The sequence below is a fragment of the Apodemus sylvaticus genome, chromosome 20, assembly GCF_947179515.1.
Source record: "Apodemus sylvaticus chromosome 20, mApoSyl1.1, whole genome shotgun sequence".
In the NCBI taxonomy this organism is placed as follows: Eukaryota; Metazoa; Chordata; class Mammalia; order Rodentia; family Muridae; genus Apodemus; species Apodemus sylvaticus.
The window spans coordinates 45,748,072-45,762,165 of NC_067491.1; the positions used below are offsets into that span (position 1 = coordinate 45,748,072).

Consider the following 14,094-nt stretch of genomic DNA (forward strand, 5'->3'; position numbering starts at 1 on the left):
TGATGGTGATGATGTGGGCTTACTGTAATCAAGCACAAGATTCCATGCTGCCGATGCTGTCACAAAAGCCACTGCGTGCCATTCTCACAACTACCCTCGGGGGTTTCAGTGTTATTTGGTCTCCATGTGAAAGGAGCAGAAGTCAGCTGACTGTCTGGAGAGGAGAGCGTGCAAAGCACTGTGCTTACAGACTCTAGAAATGCCCTGTGTGAAGCCCAATGAGAATGTTGACATAATCACTCTGTCCTACAGCATCATGAACCAAGTGGTGGTGGCAATATTTTACTGAGTTTTTCTCTATTTTACTGAATGATAATAATAGTAATAATCATCATCATCATCACCATCATCTTCCCATTGCCACACAGTTAGCGGTAAAGGAAGGACAGAGACAAAGGTTCGCTTGCCTCTAAGTTCTCTTTGTCCCCAAGCCACTTTAAGCATCAAACAGAATGGAAATTTACCAGAACAGAAAAATACTGTATCTGTTTCCCAAACTACCCTAAGAGAGGCCTGAAGTGTCTGTCAAAATAGAACTCATCAGTAAGTACATTAGGGAAAGGATTGTTTTCAAAGAGTTTGTAACCCACAACTTGGGTTTGGGGGTACACGGAACTGGGCCTGAGACACTTCTTGACTGTTTGTGTGTATCGATAATATTGTAGATTACTTAAATTCTGATCTGGAGACTGGAGGCACGTGACTGCAGTGTCTGTATGTCATGGGGGGGGGATGCTCTGGGGTCTTTCATGATCTCTCACAGTACTTGCTAGATCAGGGCTGTTCTCATCAGCACTGGGCAGCCATCAGTACTGGGCTCTCTCAGCACTGCAGAGATCACAGCAACCAATTAAAAGTTTTTACACTCATAGAATTTATGGTCTAGGGAAAATCAGCTACTCAAAGTTCTCACCACAGTGTTGCTCGAGGAGTAAAGTTTTATGTATTTACTATTCTCATTGTTTAAGTTCTCTGAATACTATGGCCCGGCCCATTGCTTCCCAAATGTTCGTGCACATAGAAGCTACCCCAGGACCTAACAAAATATAGTTTCTGATTTGTTAAATCCAGAGTAGGGCATACGATTCTGCATTTCCAACAAGCTCTGCAGAGTGACCTGGATCAACTTCAACACTTTTTTCTTTGGAGGAACTTTGTACATTCTAGGCAAGTCCTCTGTCACTGAGCTATACCCAACCCCTGGTCCTTTTGGATGATGATTTTTCTATGTAGCTCAGCTTGATGTTAGCCTTCCTATATAGCCCAGGCTAGCCTTGAACTCTGGATTCTCCTTCCTCTGCCTCCCACTATGAGGACTGTACATGTGTGCCGTCATACCTGATGACAGTCTATATGCTGACTAATGAGGATGCAGCTCTCCGCATGTGTGTCCAGGATGCTGAGGGAAATCTCTCAATAAGTCTCTTATACAAAAGAGATTCATATTCTGGCCCCAGAGATACTGAGAAACCTTCAAGTTCACACTGTTTCCTTTCTTCACGACTGCCAATTAATTCTCAAGAAGAGGTTTCCAACCACAGCAGCTGCCTTGGGCATCTACCCCATGTTGTCCATTTTCCTCCTTTTTTTTGAGATTATAATTTAGTTGTAATATTGTCTCCTTCCCTTTCCTCTCTAAACCCTTCCACATATACCTCCTCATTCTCTTTCAAATTGATGGCCTGTTTTTTTTTTTACTAATTGTTATTGCATGCATATATGTATATATATGTATATATATATATATGTGTGTGTGTGTGTGTGTGTGTGTGTGTGTGTGTGTGTATGTATATGTATGTATATATTCCTATATAACTGTTCAGTCCATATAATGCTACTCGTATGTGAGTTTTCACGGCTGATAGTTTGGTGCTGGACAACCAATTGGTGTGTCCTTCCCAGGAGAAGGCCACGTCTCCTATTTCCAGCTTTCCCCAGTTGTCTATAGTTCTCTCAGACTGTATGTAATATTTTCAATTTTTTGCAATATGCTACAAAAAAATCTATCAGTGCCCCAGTCTCTCAGTGACTTTCCCATTGGAACACCACCAGCACTGTGTAGACAGAAACCTCGTGGATTTCCTCAAGTTCTCTTTAGCTGGATGCAATGCCCAGGCTGGCTTTGGATCAGAGTGGAATGCTCCACAACCCCATTAATTGCCTCTTATCTCTGTTTCTTTTCAAATAGAGTATTTATTGCATTCAAATCACAGTAAGATTAACTAATCGAGCAGCTGTTTTATGTTTCATTTGTCTGGTACTTTGATCTGAAAGAGGTGTATTTATTGCAGAAGAGGTTTTTAAAAATGTCTCCCTGATGTAGGTAGAGAGAGTTACCCAGATTAATGAAAATATTATTTTAAAATCTATTTTCAGGGTTTTCTTTTGGGTGGGGGGATGTACAGAATAGAGAATTAAAAACCAAACCAACAGTCAGTCGTGAATGGGCGAAGGGCTAACGGGCCTTCCCTTCACTCCTCACTGTTTGCTATACTGGTGGATTCTGGGAGAAGGGAGTCATTGCCTGAGCTGTGCACTGGTCACTGAGTCCTCTGGGCTTCACTGGATAGCTCTAAACCCATGTTCAGATAGAGAGCCTATTTAAACTCAGCCGGTTATAAAAACAAAACAGACAAGAATGTGCAGAAGGGATTTGTAGAACAGAGGGGAGGTAGGTAGGGGTGGCAGGTGCGACTAAGCAGTATATATTATATACATGTATGAAATTGTAAAAGGACAGGGTGGGGCTTGGAGAGATAGCTCAGCAGTTAAGCTTGCTGAGTTTGGTTCTGAGAAACCATGTCAGGTGCCTCAGGACTACTCATAACTCCAGCTTCAGGTCATCTGATGCTGCCTTCTGGCCTGCTACAGATGTCTGTGCTCATGTGCAGACTCATGAACACACCCACAGAACTAGAAATAAAACAGCCGAGCCCCATTTTTTTTTTTAAAGAAAGTGTCAAGGGACAAATTTCATATGTGAAAAGTAGCCCATAAAACAAAAGGAAGCAGATGTGTAACCAAACAAAACCCAGAATCCTTTGCTATATGTTCAGTAGCTTAAACTGGTAAATAATCATGAGTGTTTGAGTGATTCCTATGGGGCAGATACAAGACAGATGGCTGCTCATGTCTTACAGTCATGGGTATGCTAGACACCATGTATGCCTGTGATCCCAGGGATTCAGAACGCTAAGGCAAGAGGAGAGCTTAAGTTCATGAGTTTGAGACTAACCTGAGATGTTAACTCTAAATGAATAAAATAAATGAACAGAAGGTGAATGTAAAACAAATTAAGTAGACAAGAGTGGACTTGGATGTCACTTCCAGTTACGATTTACTCACTTAGCACACTACTACTTAATTTCTGTAACAGTTTTATAAGAGTGATCACTCTAATCTGTAGATGAAGACTTGGATGTCACTTCCAGTTACGATTTACTCACTTAACACACTATTACTTAATTTCTGTAACAGTTTTATAAGAGTGATCACTTTAATCTGTAGATGAAGACTTGGATGTCACTTCCAGTTACGATTTACTCACTTAACACACTATTACTTAATTTCTGTAACAGTTTTATAAGAGTGATCGCTCTAATCTGTAGATGAAGAAACTGAGGGCCAAGGATGTGAAATCTTTGTCATCTCAGTTAAGTTATCAGAGCTGAGGTCTAATTCCAAAATGCACCCCTGGGTTATATGGCCAGGATTGGTTTCTGGGGACTTTGAGCTTCTTGCAATGTTTGTCTGTCCTCTGTCTCCTTCACTCGATTTACTCTTCCCTTCTGGTGGTGGGTTAGCCATGGAAATGTATCATTTTGCTGCTTCCAGTGGCATCTTCTCTGATAGAAGACCTTAATGATAGGGAGATAGCAGATGCTTCTCAGTAACAGCAGCAGCAGCTATAGTCCAGGAACTACTGTGTGGTAAGAGTAGCATAGCTGTTTACCATGGCATTGGGCACTGTGTAGTTAGAATAACATAGCTTTTTTTTTTTTTACCATGGTGTTGTGTAGTTAGAATAGTGTAGCCGCTCACCATGGTATTGCGTGGTTAGAATACCATAGTTGCTTATACAGGTGTTCACATCTATATATTTCCTATGTCTCATGTCACAGCACCTTTTACAGATAGATAGTAAGATTATTTCTCTACCTGATTACACATGGGAAGTAAGCTTTGAGCCCATACATACCGACTTGAAACATGAAGATCCTTTGTAAGTTAATTTATAATAATAAGTTATATTTATACAAGTAGCTAGAAAACATCTTCTGTAATACATCATGTGACCACCAAGGCAAGTCTCTTTCAGGACTGTTAGTGGTGGCTTTGGAGATGCCACATTGGAAGGTCAAGTTCTGTTCTATAGGATTTGATTGTTTGCTTTAAATGGATACAGTCTAGGGTTCTTTTGGTTTTGGAGTTCCAGATCTTCTGGGCACATTTGCTCTAATTCCAGAGCCCATAGAAACATTACTAATTAGTGCATAAAGTCACACTTTGTGAAGGCGCAGCCTGGAAATATGCAATCAGAGCTTCTTGGCGGAATATCCACTAAACATATACTAGAGAGGATCAAACTGATTGACACGTTTCCCAAAGGGCATTGGGTATTCTGTTTCAAGTCTGACTTTGAGGTTTCTGCTTTTACCACAGGTTTCAATGTCAACCACCTGGACATTGCTCCACGATATGCCAGCATCCTCATGGGGATCTCCAATGGCGTGGGGACCCTCTCTGGAATGGTTTGTCCCCTCATTGTTGGGGCAATGACCAAGCACAAGGTAATGGTCTCTTTGTGGCGTGGGCTGCAGTGTCAGGGCGGAAGTCCCACGTGAACTTGAGAACTTGGTGACTCGCCCCAGTGTATCAGTGTGTGTGTGTGTGTGTGTGTGTGTGTGTGTGTGTGTGTGTGTCCCTGTTCTTGTCTAGGTCTTGAACAACTGTCTCTTCTTCCTCCTCCCTTCATTTCCCCCCACCTCACTGGTTACCAGTGGCAGTGAGACCAATTGCTATCTGGTTCCACATTTTCTTAGCTGAGAAATAAATGTTTGTGGGAGAGGAGTAAAGGCCATACAGACTGTTTAGAGACACAAAGATGAAAGTCAAGCAACCAAGAGGAACGGTTTATTTAAGTCTGCTCTATGATTCTAAGTGCTAACCCTGGGTAGCCCATTTCCACTCATTACACATACATTTGTAGTGCAAGATCGTAATGAGCTTTCTTAGGAACCTTAAAGAGGGTTAGAGGATGGGTCAGAAGCTCAGAGCACTAGCTGTTCCTTAAGAGGACCAGGGTTTGGTGGCCCGTACCCACAAGGCTCATAGCCATCAGAACTCCAGTATCATATCCCCTGGAGCTGGTGTCACAGACGGTTATGAGGCATGCTGTGGGTTCTGGCAACTGAACTGGGGGCCCTCTATAAAAACCTCCAGGGCACTTAACCACTGATGCCCTCTTCTGGGTTCCCTAGAATCAGCACACACATGTTGCACAGACCTATATGGAGAGACAACACTCACACACATACTTTAAAAAGCCCTGAACCTTCAAGGATGTGGTACATAGTCATTATTAAACCTTTGTGGTTTTTAAACTCATTTTTAACTTTAAAAAGGTTTATTTTATGTGAGTGAGTGTTTTGTCTGCTTGTGAATATAAAGACCACACACACACACACACACACACACACACACACACATCAAGGAAGACAGAAGAGGGCATCAGTTTCCCCGGAGCTGGAGTTATGGATGGTTGTGAGCTATCACATGGATGCTGGGAATTGAACATGGATTCTCTGCAAGGACATACAGAACACTTAACTCCTGAGCAGCCCCTCATCCCTATGTTACCTGTATTTTTTACATATTTATTTTAATATGTATTTGCATTTATCTTAAAATGGCATTTATTTCATTTTCAACGATTCAAATGAAGTATAGGTTCTGGATGTTGATTTTAATACGGTTCTACAGTCTATGTGGAAGCACAATGTGGTCTTTAAGAGGCAAATGCTAACCTCTGGTTTTCCTTAACCCGTTAACTGCCACTATATTTCCTTTGTTAGACCCGGGAGGAATGGCAGAATGTGTTCCTCATAGCAGCGCTGGTGCACTACAGTGGAGTCATCTTCTATGGGGTCTTTGCTTCTGGGGAAAAACAGGACTGGGCCGATCCGGAGAATCTCTCTGAGGAGAAATGTGGAATCATTGACCAAGATGAATTAGCTGAGGAGACAGAACTCAACCACGAGGCTTTCGTAAGTCCCAGAAAGAAGATGTCTTATGGAGCCACCACCCAGAATTGCGAGGTCCAGAAGACGGAGTGGGGACAACAGAGAGAAGCTGCCTTCGAGGGGGAGGAGCCATTATCCTACCAGACCGAAGAAGGAGACTTCTCAGAAACATCCTAACGTCCATCTTTCCCTCAGCTTACAACCGGATGTAGCCACACCCATCGCCTTTCCCATACCTCACCTTGCCAGGGGACCAAATCATGGGAAAGGGGGGAGATTAAATCAACAACAAAGGAAAGAGAAATGCCTTCTTACAAGGATGGGAATATGGATCTTGGTCTCAGTTGATAAAATAGTTGATAATATTTTGGAGGGGGGGGTAGATTGGACATTGGCCGTTGAGCCTTCTCTCAAAAGAACTAGTTATTCAGGAAGAAATGGCTAGAAGTAGCTCATTGCTCAAATAAACACTGGAAGAAAGCCCTCTTTGGTCTGGAGAAGAGTACATAGTGGTTGCCACCACATCTCCTAGGATATCCATGCAGAGGAGAGTTTCCTAAACCTAATGAAGGGGATCACTCATGGGGGCCCTTGTTCGTGCCAGGTGCTTTATGAACATTCTTCTTTAACCCCACACCCTCCCTAACACAGTTAGGATACTTGTTTTACAACTAAGAACACTAAAACAATCAGTTGACCTACCCAAGGTCATCCTCTCAGGGCCAAGGCTGAGACTGGCAGGTGAGCAGGAGTTATAGGAAGGCAAGAAGGAAGGAAGGAAGGAAGGGTCTAGCTCAGTGTAGGAACATTTTCAATATCAAAAACTAAACTGGAATCAGCTATTTTATGGGTAATTCCATGTTTGGTCAAGGGTATGTGTGTGTGTGTGTGTGTGTGTGTGTATGCTTGTACTATGTAAATATTTAGACTAGTGTGGCAGAAGGAATTCAAACATGGGACATTCTAGCAAAGACCCTCAAGGTGTTATATTAATTGTTGGACCAAACAATTTGGTAAATCAATGGCTTTTTTAAAGTCATAGATTAGTAAAATATATAAAGCTAAGTAAGACTGCTCAGTTTCCAGGAATGGTTGAAAAGAAGCATATGAAAGACTGGCCATTAAATTAAAACTCTCTACATTATCAAGAATTTGGCTAAGTAATCCCAGAACTCAGTAGGCAGAGGCAGGCAGATTTCTGAGTGCAAGGCCAGCCTGGTCTATAGAGTGAGTTCCAGGATAGCCAGTGCTACACAGAGAAACCCTGTTTCGAAAAAAAAAAAAAAAACCAAAAAACCCAAACCAAAACCAAACAAACAAACAAAGTAATGTCTCAAGTTAACTATAAGCCCCTAAGACATTTAACACATAAGCAGGTTCAGGAGAGACTATGTAGGTAATAGTCTCTTGAAAGAATCCTGTTCAAACAAATGTGTGCCACCAGCTTTCTTGGAAAGTATGGTCAGATGATATAAAACCATGCCCAAAAGACTCACGATGACTCCATCTGGAATGTTCATAGAAAGCAAGAGCATAGCAGTAGTTTTATAGAGAAATACTGCAGTCAAAATATCCAAGAGAACCAGGCCTATAATTGGTACGGAAGAATTCATCTGTGATTGTGTAGGGCAACAACATGGATACTCTAAATACATTTGAAATGTAATGTTAGCATGTAAGGGCATATTAGAAAATAAAATTAATTTCCTGCTCCTTAGTTTTGGAATTTTTATTTCTATTTTCAGGAGGAAAATTTAATATGATAAAATATAAATTTACTTGCATAATATTTATTTTCTAGGTTTTTTTTCTATTTTATTTCTGGACCCTTGTTATGCTTAAGGAGTTATAATGCACTTTATAAAAAGACTAACCATGAATTTTAAAAGAGAAGAGCCAACTTCCCATTAAATTATGTTCTTCATATCATTTGTACATAGTTTGTGTGATCAGATGTTAAATCTCCTTATTGCGTGAACCCATGTAAGTCCCCTCGAGCAATTCTGGGCACAAAAAGCACTCAAGAAATAGCTGTCATATCGGCATTATCTTTAACTCTTGTATGACCATGTCATCTGTAAAGAAAAGATGTCATGTCATTTCATGCACTGGCCACAGAGTTTATTATGAAAGTTATACTGTTTTCTTGGTCAAAAAAAAAAATAGGAAAAATAGAGTTTATTTCTTTGTGTGTTAATAAAGCAAAAACTTTAAGTATGAAAAAAATCCCTCATGATGATCTTGAAGGTAATGTAGAGTATAACACAATCTATTGTTAGTGTTGATGTCATGCAGAAACACCACATTTTGCTTTTAACCTGTGTGTATGATATATTTTTTTTAATGGTGGGCTGGCTTGTGGCATTAAACATTATAAAGCACGTGGCCTGGTGGTGATGTTATTTCCATGTGGAACCCAGTATTTCTGTTTCATACTTCAACCCCCCAAGCTCAGCAAACTTGTTTTTCCTTCCCTTTTATCTTTCCTTGGTTAATCACATCATCCCGGAATTCCATCATACCGGAACTCAGAACTGTCTTTGACTTAAGAAAGTATCCAGAGTTCTTTCTTTTCTCTGCCAAGTTTCTATTTCCATCTATAGATCCATGTCTGACACAGCTTTGGAAAATGGTCACCATCCTCTCTTAAGATGTGGCTTTATTTTAAATATTATTAGCATATCTTAATTATTTATAACAACTGGTTCATTGTGACAATTTCATTAACACATACACGCAATGTCTTTTGATCATATTCATCCCATTACTTTGATGGTGCCCCCGCTTTCTGATCCTCTCTCTTTCCATCTAGTCCCCCTGTCTACATTCAATTTTTGTTATGGTTTTCTTTTGTGATCCAATGACTTGCATTAGGGCTCACAAGAGCATGGGCATCTTTTGAGTAGTGCTTATAAATGTTCCTTCTCCCCAGCAACCATTAACTGCTTGTAGATCCTCAGGGAGGGGGGGGGGGGAAAGGGAGGGCCTTGAGTTCCTCCCTACTCTATGACAGGATGTTGATGTTGTCTCAGACTTTTGTGCAGGTAACCACAGTTGCTGTAAATTTGAGAGCACAGAAGCCATGGTGTACTTGTCAATTAGCATTCCACAACATTCTACCTTTTCTGCCCCCAGCTCTGATAATTTTTTTCCTACCTCCTTTTGCCCAGTGTTCCTTGAGTCTTAGAGAGGGTGATAGAGATGTCACATCTAGGGTTGACCGTTCAACTGCTACTTTGATCAGTAACACATCTCTGAAGCTACCTTCTCTGACTAAAGCTGACAGCTACATTAATATATAGGCATAAACGTGATTTTGATGGAAACTTGATAGGCACATCATTCCATTTAGCAAAATAGTAGCAGTGACTCCCTTGGTGGGACCTATATTTACTGACAAGTTTTATAGCCCAAGTTTTAAGGCCTGAATTTCTTACTGTGAAGTGGGCTTCACTTCCAACTAGAAAGTGATTGGTTGCCCAGATAATCACCATACCACTGGTGCACAAGTGGGCATAACTTGCCTGACAGTTTGAATGTAGGAGACAATGTCCACACTAGTTTAAGGCTATTGATAAACTCTACTCCCCTCCAAGTAGCCTGCATTCCAGCCTATAAAGGATAGCCTGCAAAGAAGAGACTTCTTAGTTCCAACAATTAGGAATGGGGTTAAACGGTTTCCTGGTTGAGCTAGTAGTGGTGGAAAGACTCTGGGCTTCTGCTATCCCATTCTTGAATTTTAAGGGGGATGCTAAATCGAGCTTCCCTACATTTCAGCCAATCCTAGTGCTTTAGCCCTTCCCTTCCAAACACGCTTCGTTCCTCTTGCTCTGTCCTCTGGAGGTGCTGGTACCCAGTGTCTTCAGTTTTGCAGCTTTCCTGGTGGCTGTGACACAAGACAGCTCCCTTCTTTTTGAGTTAGTTCTTCAGAAGCTGACTTAGATTCACATATACCCCCACAAAACATCCTAAATTTGAGAAATCTTACATTGTGTTTAATAAGTCAACCAGAATGTCCCATCATCAGCATAAACACCATAGATTTTGAAGAATATCCACTGGGTACCCATAAATGCTGTAGGGCATGTGACAAGTTTTTTCTAACCCTGGATGCCTGGGAGAAAAATTCTGTGCCCCGATCTCTGTCTCTGTCTCTCTCCTTCACTCCCTCCCTCCATCCCTCTCATTTTCCCTCCCTCCCTCCTTCTCCCTCCCTCTCAGGCTTATCCCACTCCCAACATAACTACCAGGTATCCAGGGGAACAGAAATCAGGAACCCTGGTTCTTATGCCTCACTCCAGCTGAGCAGCTGCTGGGAAGAGGAAGCCCACTGGCTCATCTGGTTTTCACCTCTGCCTGTCCTTGGGCTTTTGGATCAAACTCACAGGCAGGTTTTTCCACTCCACACTAAAATAAACGAGTCGCTGGTCCTGAGTCTGAGGACATCGCTGTCTGCAGTTACTGCTGCATAAGAGAAGCTGAGAAGAACAAAGGAAACAGGAGGAACTAAGCCAAAGATTAGACTAAAATTAGGCTAAAATAGGAACCTAATCTAAAATCTGATATTTAATAAGTTCATTCATTGGATGAAGCCTCCTATTTAATTAGATTGGGTTAAGAGCAAGGGCTGCTATCTAGTGTGCAGCAATGAAACATTTGTTTACCAGTTCTGAGGTCTTATGTTTTTTAATCCTCAGCACATAACAATAAGACTAATTTACTAATTGTTTAAAGGTTTATTTGTTTCTATGTATATGTATGTGCATATGTATGAGTGTCTGTATGTATGAACGTGCTCCATGTGTGTGCCTGGTGCTCTCAGAGGCTGGAAAAGGGTGTCAGAACCCCTAGAACTGAAGTTCTAGGAAGTTCTGAGCCATGAGTGAGAATGTTGAGAACAGACCAGGCTCCTCTGCAAGAGCAGTAAGTATTCCTAAACCACTGAGCTACATCTCCAGCTTAATCTTAATTGAAAACTAAGAAGCTAGATGTGATGGTAGATGCTCATTCTCCTAGCATTCAGGAAACTGAGACAGGAGGATTGCTATGTATTTAAAACTGGTGTTGGGTACAGAGTGAGTACCAGGAGTCTCAGGGATATGTAGCATTGTTCCAACCAGCAGTGACTAAGGGTTCCTTCTGCCCACATCCTCACTAACATGTGCTGTTGTTGATTTCTTAAGGACAGCCATCCTGACCCTGGTAAAATGTTTGTTAGCCATTTGTGCTTCTTCTTAGAACCCTCTTCAGATCTATGGCTCCTATTTTGTATTGGGTTGGTTTGTTTGTGTTGATTTTGTTTTTGTTTTTACAAAGGCCCAGAAGTAAGGGCTTACTTCTTATCATAAAATTATCTGAGGTGGTGGAACTTAGTAGGTAGGGCCCAATGGGAGTTCTTAGATCCCTTCAGGTGTACCTTCAAAGTGGATTGAGGGAGCCCTGTCTCCTTTGTACCAAGCTATGAGGTAACGGATGCTTACCGCCTCGTGCTTCCAGCATAAGCCCTAAGCAGCAGCTGTGATCAGAGCAACCGATTTCAATGTGGCTGTCTTAGTTAGGGTTTCCATTGCTATGACGAGACTCCATGACCCAGGCAACTCTTATAAAGGCAAACATTTCATTGGGGCTGGCTTACAGTTTCAGAGGTTAGCATCATAGCAGGAAGCATGGTAGCATGCAAGCAGACATGGTGCTGGAGAAGGAGCTGAGAGCTCGGCATCTGGATCCAAACAAAGGCAGTCTGAAGGAGAAGACTGTCTTCTAGGCAGCTAGGAGGAGGGTCTCAATGCCCACCCCTACAGTGACACACTTCCTCCAACAAGGCCACACCTCCTAATAGTGCCATTCTCTGGGTCAAGCATATTCAAACCGCCACAGTGGCTTTGCAATGTATTTCTTTAGATTTGAAATTAGACAAATGACTGAAATTCCAGGACTTGAAAGCACTTTATTAAAGTGAGTACACAATATAATTTTCACCCCCTCCCTCTTTTCAGTATAATGCCTAGACTCTGAAACAAAGTTTGCAAGCAACCACTAAGACATACCATTGATGTGGGAGATGGTTGGCCTTGTTGGTGATTTATCTGGTAGAATTCGCCCGGAGGCACTGCTCAGCTTTCTCCAATGGAGACAAATGGCATCAAGCCTCAGCCGGAGCAGATTAAGTTTCCTTTTCTAAACCAGCATGAGAGTAGAGATTTTTGGTGCAGCTCATACATCGGTTCCTGCACCTTTCTCTTGCTGAGGACATCATGAAGGAAGAATAACTGTAGTCACACCCTGAAGTTAGACAGGCATTCGGTGTTCTGGCTGCAGTCTATAAGCGAGAACTTCCAGTGAGTAGAGCTGAGGCCTCCAGACCTACCTCCTCATTTGTGGCCCACGGGCAAGACTCATAGAACACACTTGGGCAGTGTGATGGGAATATCAGAGGATCTGTTAATTCATCTTTGTATTCATCACCAGCTGCCACAACCTTGGTGTTGACTTGATACCACAGAGGCTACAGCTTGCTCAGAGTAGGGGCTGCAGAGAAAAGTTCTAGCTCGTGGTGCCTTTTTCTGGAAGTCTGGTTCCAGAGCTCAAGCTATAGTTTTCCTTCTTAGCTTATTTTCTTCTCTCCTTGTTTATCCCCCTAGCACAGTTCACTCCTTCCTTCCTCTATTTTTCTTGACTTTTCTTGACTATCCATCCTCTTCTGTACCCCCCCCTTCCTCCTTTCTCTCCTAGGTCACAGAAGGGTGCCTTTCATCTTGAGTAGTTAGGCAGGTAAGAATATCTTCAGTATATCCATCTCTCTTAGATCCAACTCTACCACTCCACATGGAAACTATAAGCCACTGAAATTAAAAGGCTAAACTCAACTGGAAGGTCCTGGCATAGTTTCCTCCCAAACCATGCATTACCTGATTACAGTATGTACCCAATCAAGATGAATAGCACGCTAGAGCAGTGGTTCTCAACCTGTGGGCTTCAGACCCTTTGGGACTCACATATCAGATACTGTGCATATCATGTATTTAGATTACGATTCATAACAGTAACAAAATTGCAGTTATGAAGTAGCAATGAGATAATTTTGTGGTTGGGGGGGTCACCACAGCATGAGGAACTGTATTGAAGGGTCAAAAGATTAGGAAGGTTGAGAAGCATTGCTCTAGGGAGACGGTGCTAAATGTCTTTGAGAAATTAATGGAAAATACTCTGAGGTACTGGGAATAAATAGCCACAAAGACTGGCTAAATACTACTACTTAAAGAATTGTTCAAAAATAGGGCTATTTATATAATCAAAGTGAATCTCATTTCTTTCCAGATTAAGTGATTATGCACAGCATGAGTAAGCTTTTTAACGAATTATATAACTTTCTCACAAAACAACATTTTGTTTTTAAGAGTTTTTGTTTAAGAGCGCCACTTGTTCAAAGTTGTTTCCGAGTTTTTATGGTCAAAGATCATCACTGAAATTTACATTTTAAAGAATGATGTAATGCTTTCTTGGTTATTTTGGTCTCATGGGATCTGAGTACCGTGGAGTTCACGCACACTTCATCTTAAAACTCTTCTTTGGGCTCTTGCTCTCTTGTTCCCTTGATCTCTTGCCTCCTTCCCCCACCCTGTCCCCTCCCCCTCCCCCCTCCTTCCCCATTCTCTCTCCCCCCTCTCTCCACTTGCTCATGGCTGGCCTCTACTTCTCTACTCTCTCTTTCTCTGCCTCTACTACCCTCTTAACTCCTCTCCCCATGTCCTGAATAAAAATTAAAAAAAAAAATCTTCTTTGGGAGTAAGTTTCATAATCAGTTGTGATCTAAACTATGATCCTGATTATTATTAGGAGTTCTAAATCATTT

The 14,094-nt window shown here is 41.7% G+C and overlaps 1 protein-coding gene across 1 annotated transcript in view; it reads left to right on the forward strand.

Annotated features, from left to right (window-relative positions):
• Nucleotides 1-7,522, forward strand: part of Slc17a8 (solute carrier family 17 member 8) — a 54,250-nt gene extending 46,728 nt beyond the window's left edge. Inside the window, exons 12-13 of the mRNA XM_052165052.1 lie at nt 4,663-4,790; nt 6,075-7,522. Coding sequence (XP_052021012.1) covers nt 4,663-4,790; nt 6,075-6,419 — 473 coding nt within the window. The 3' untranslated portion in view covers nt 6,420-7,522. The remainder of the gene's footprint in view (nt 1-4,662; nt 4,791-6,074) is intronic.
• Nucleotides 7,523-14,094: the final 6,572 nt, after the last annotated feature.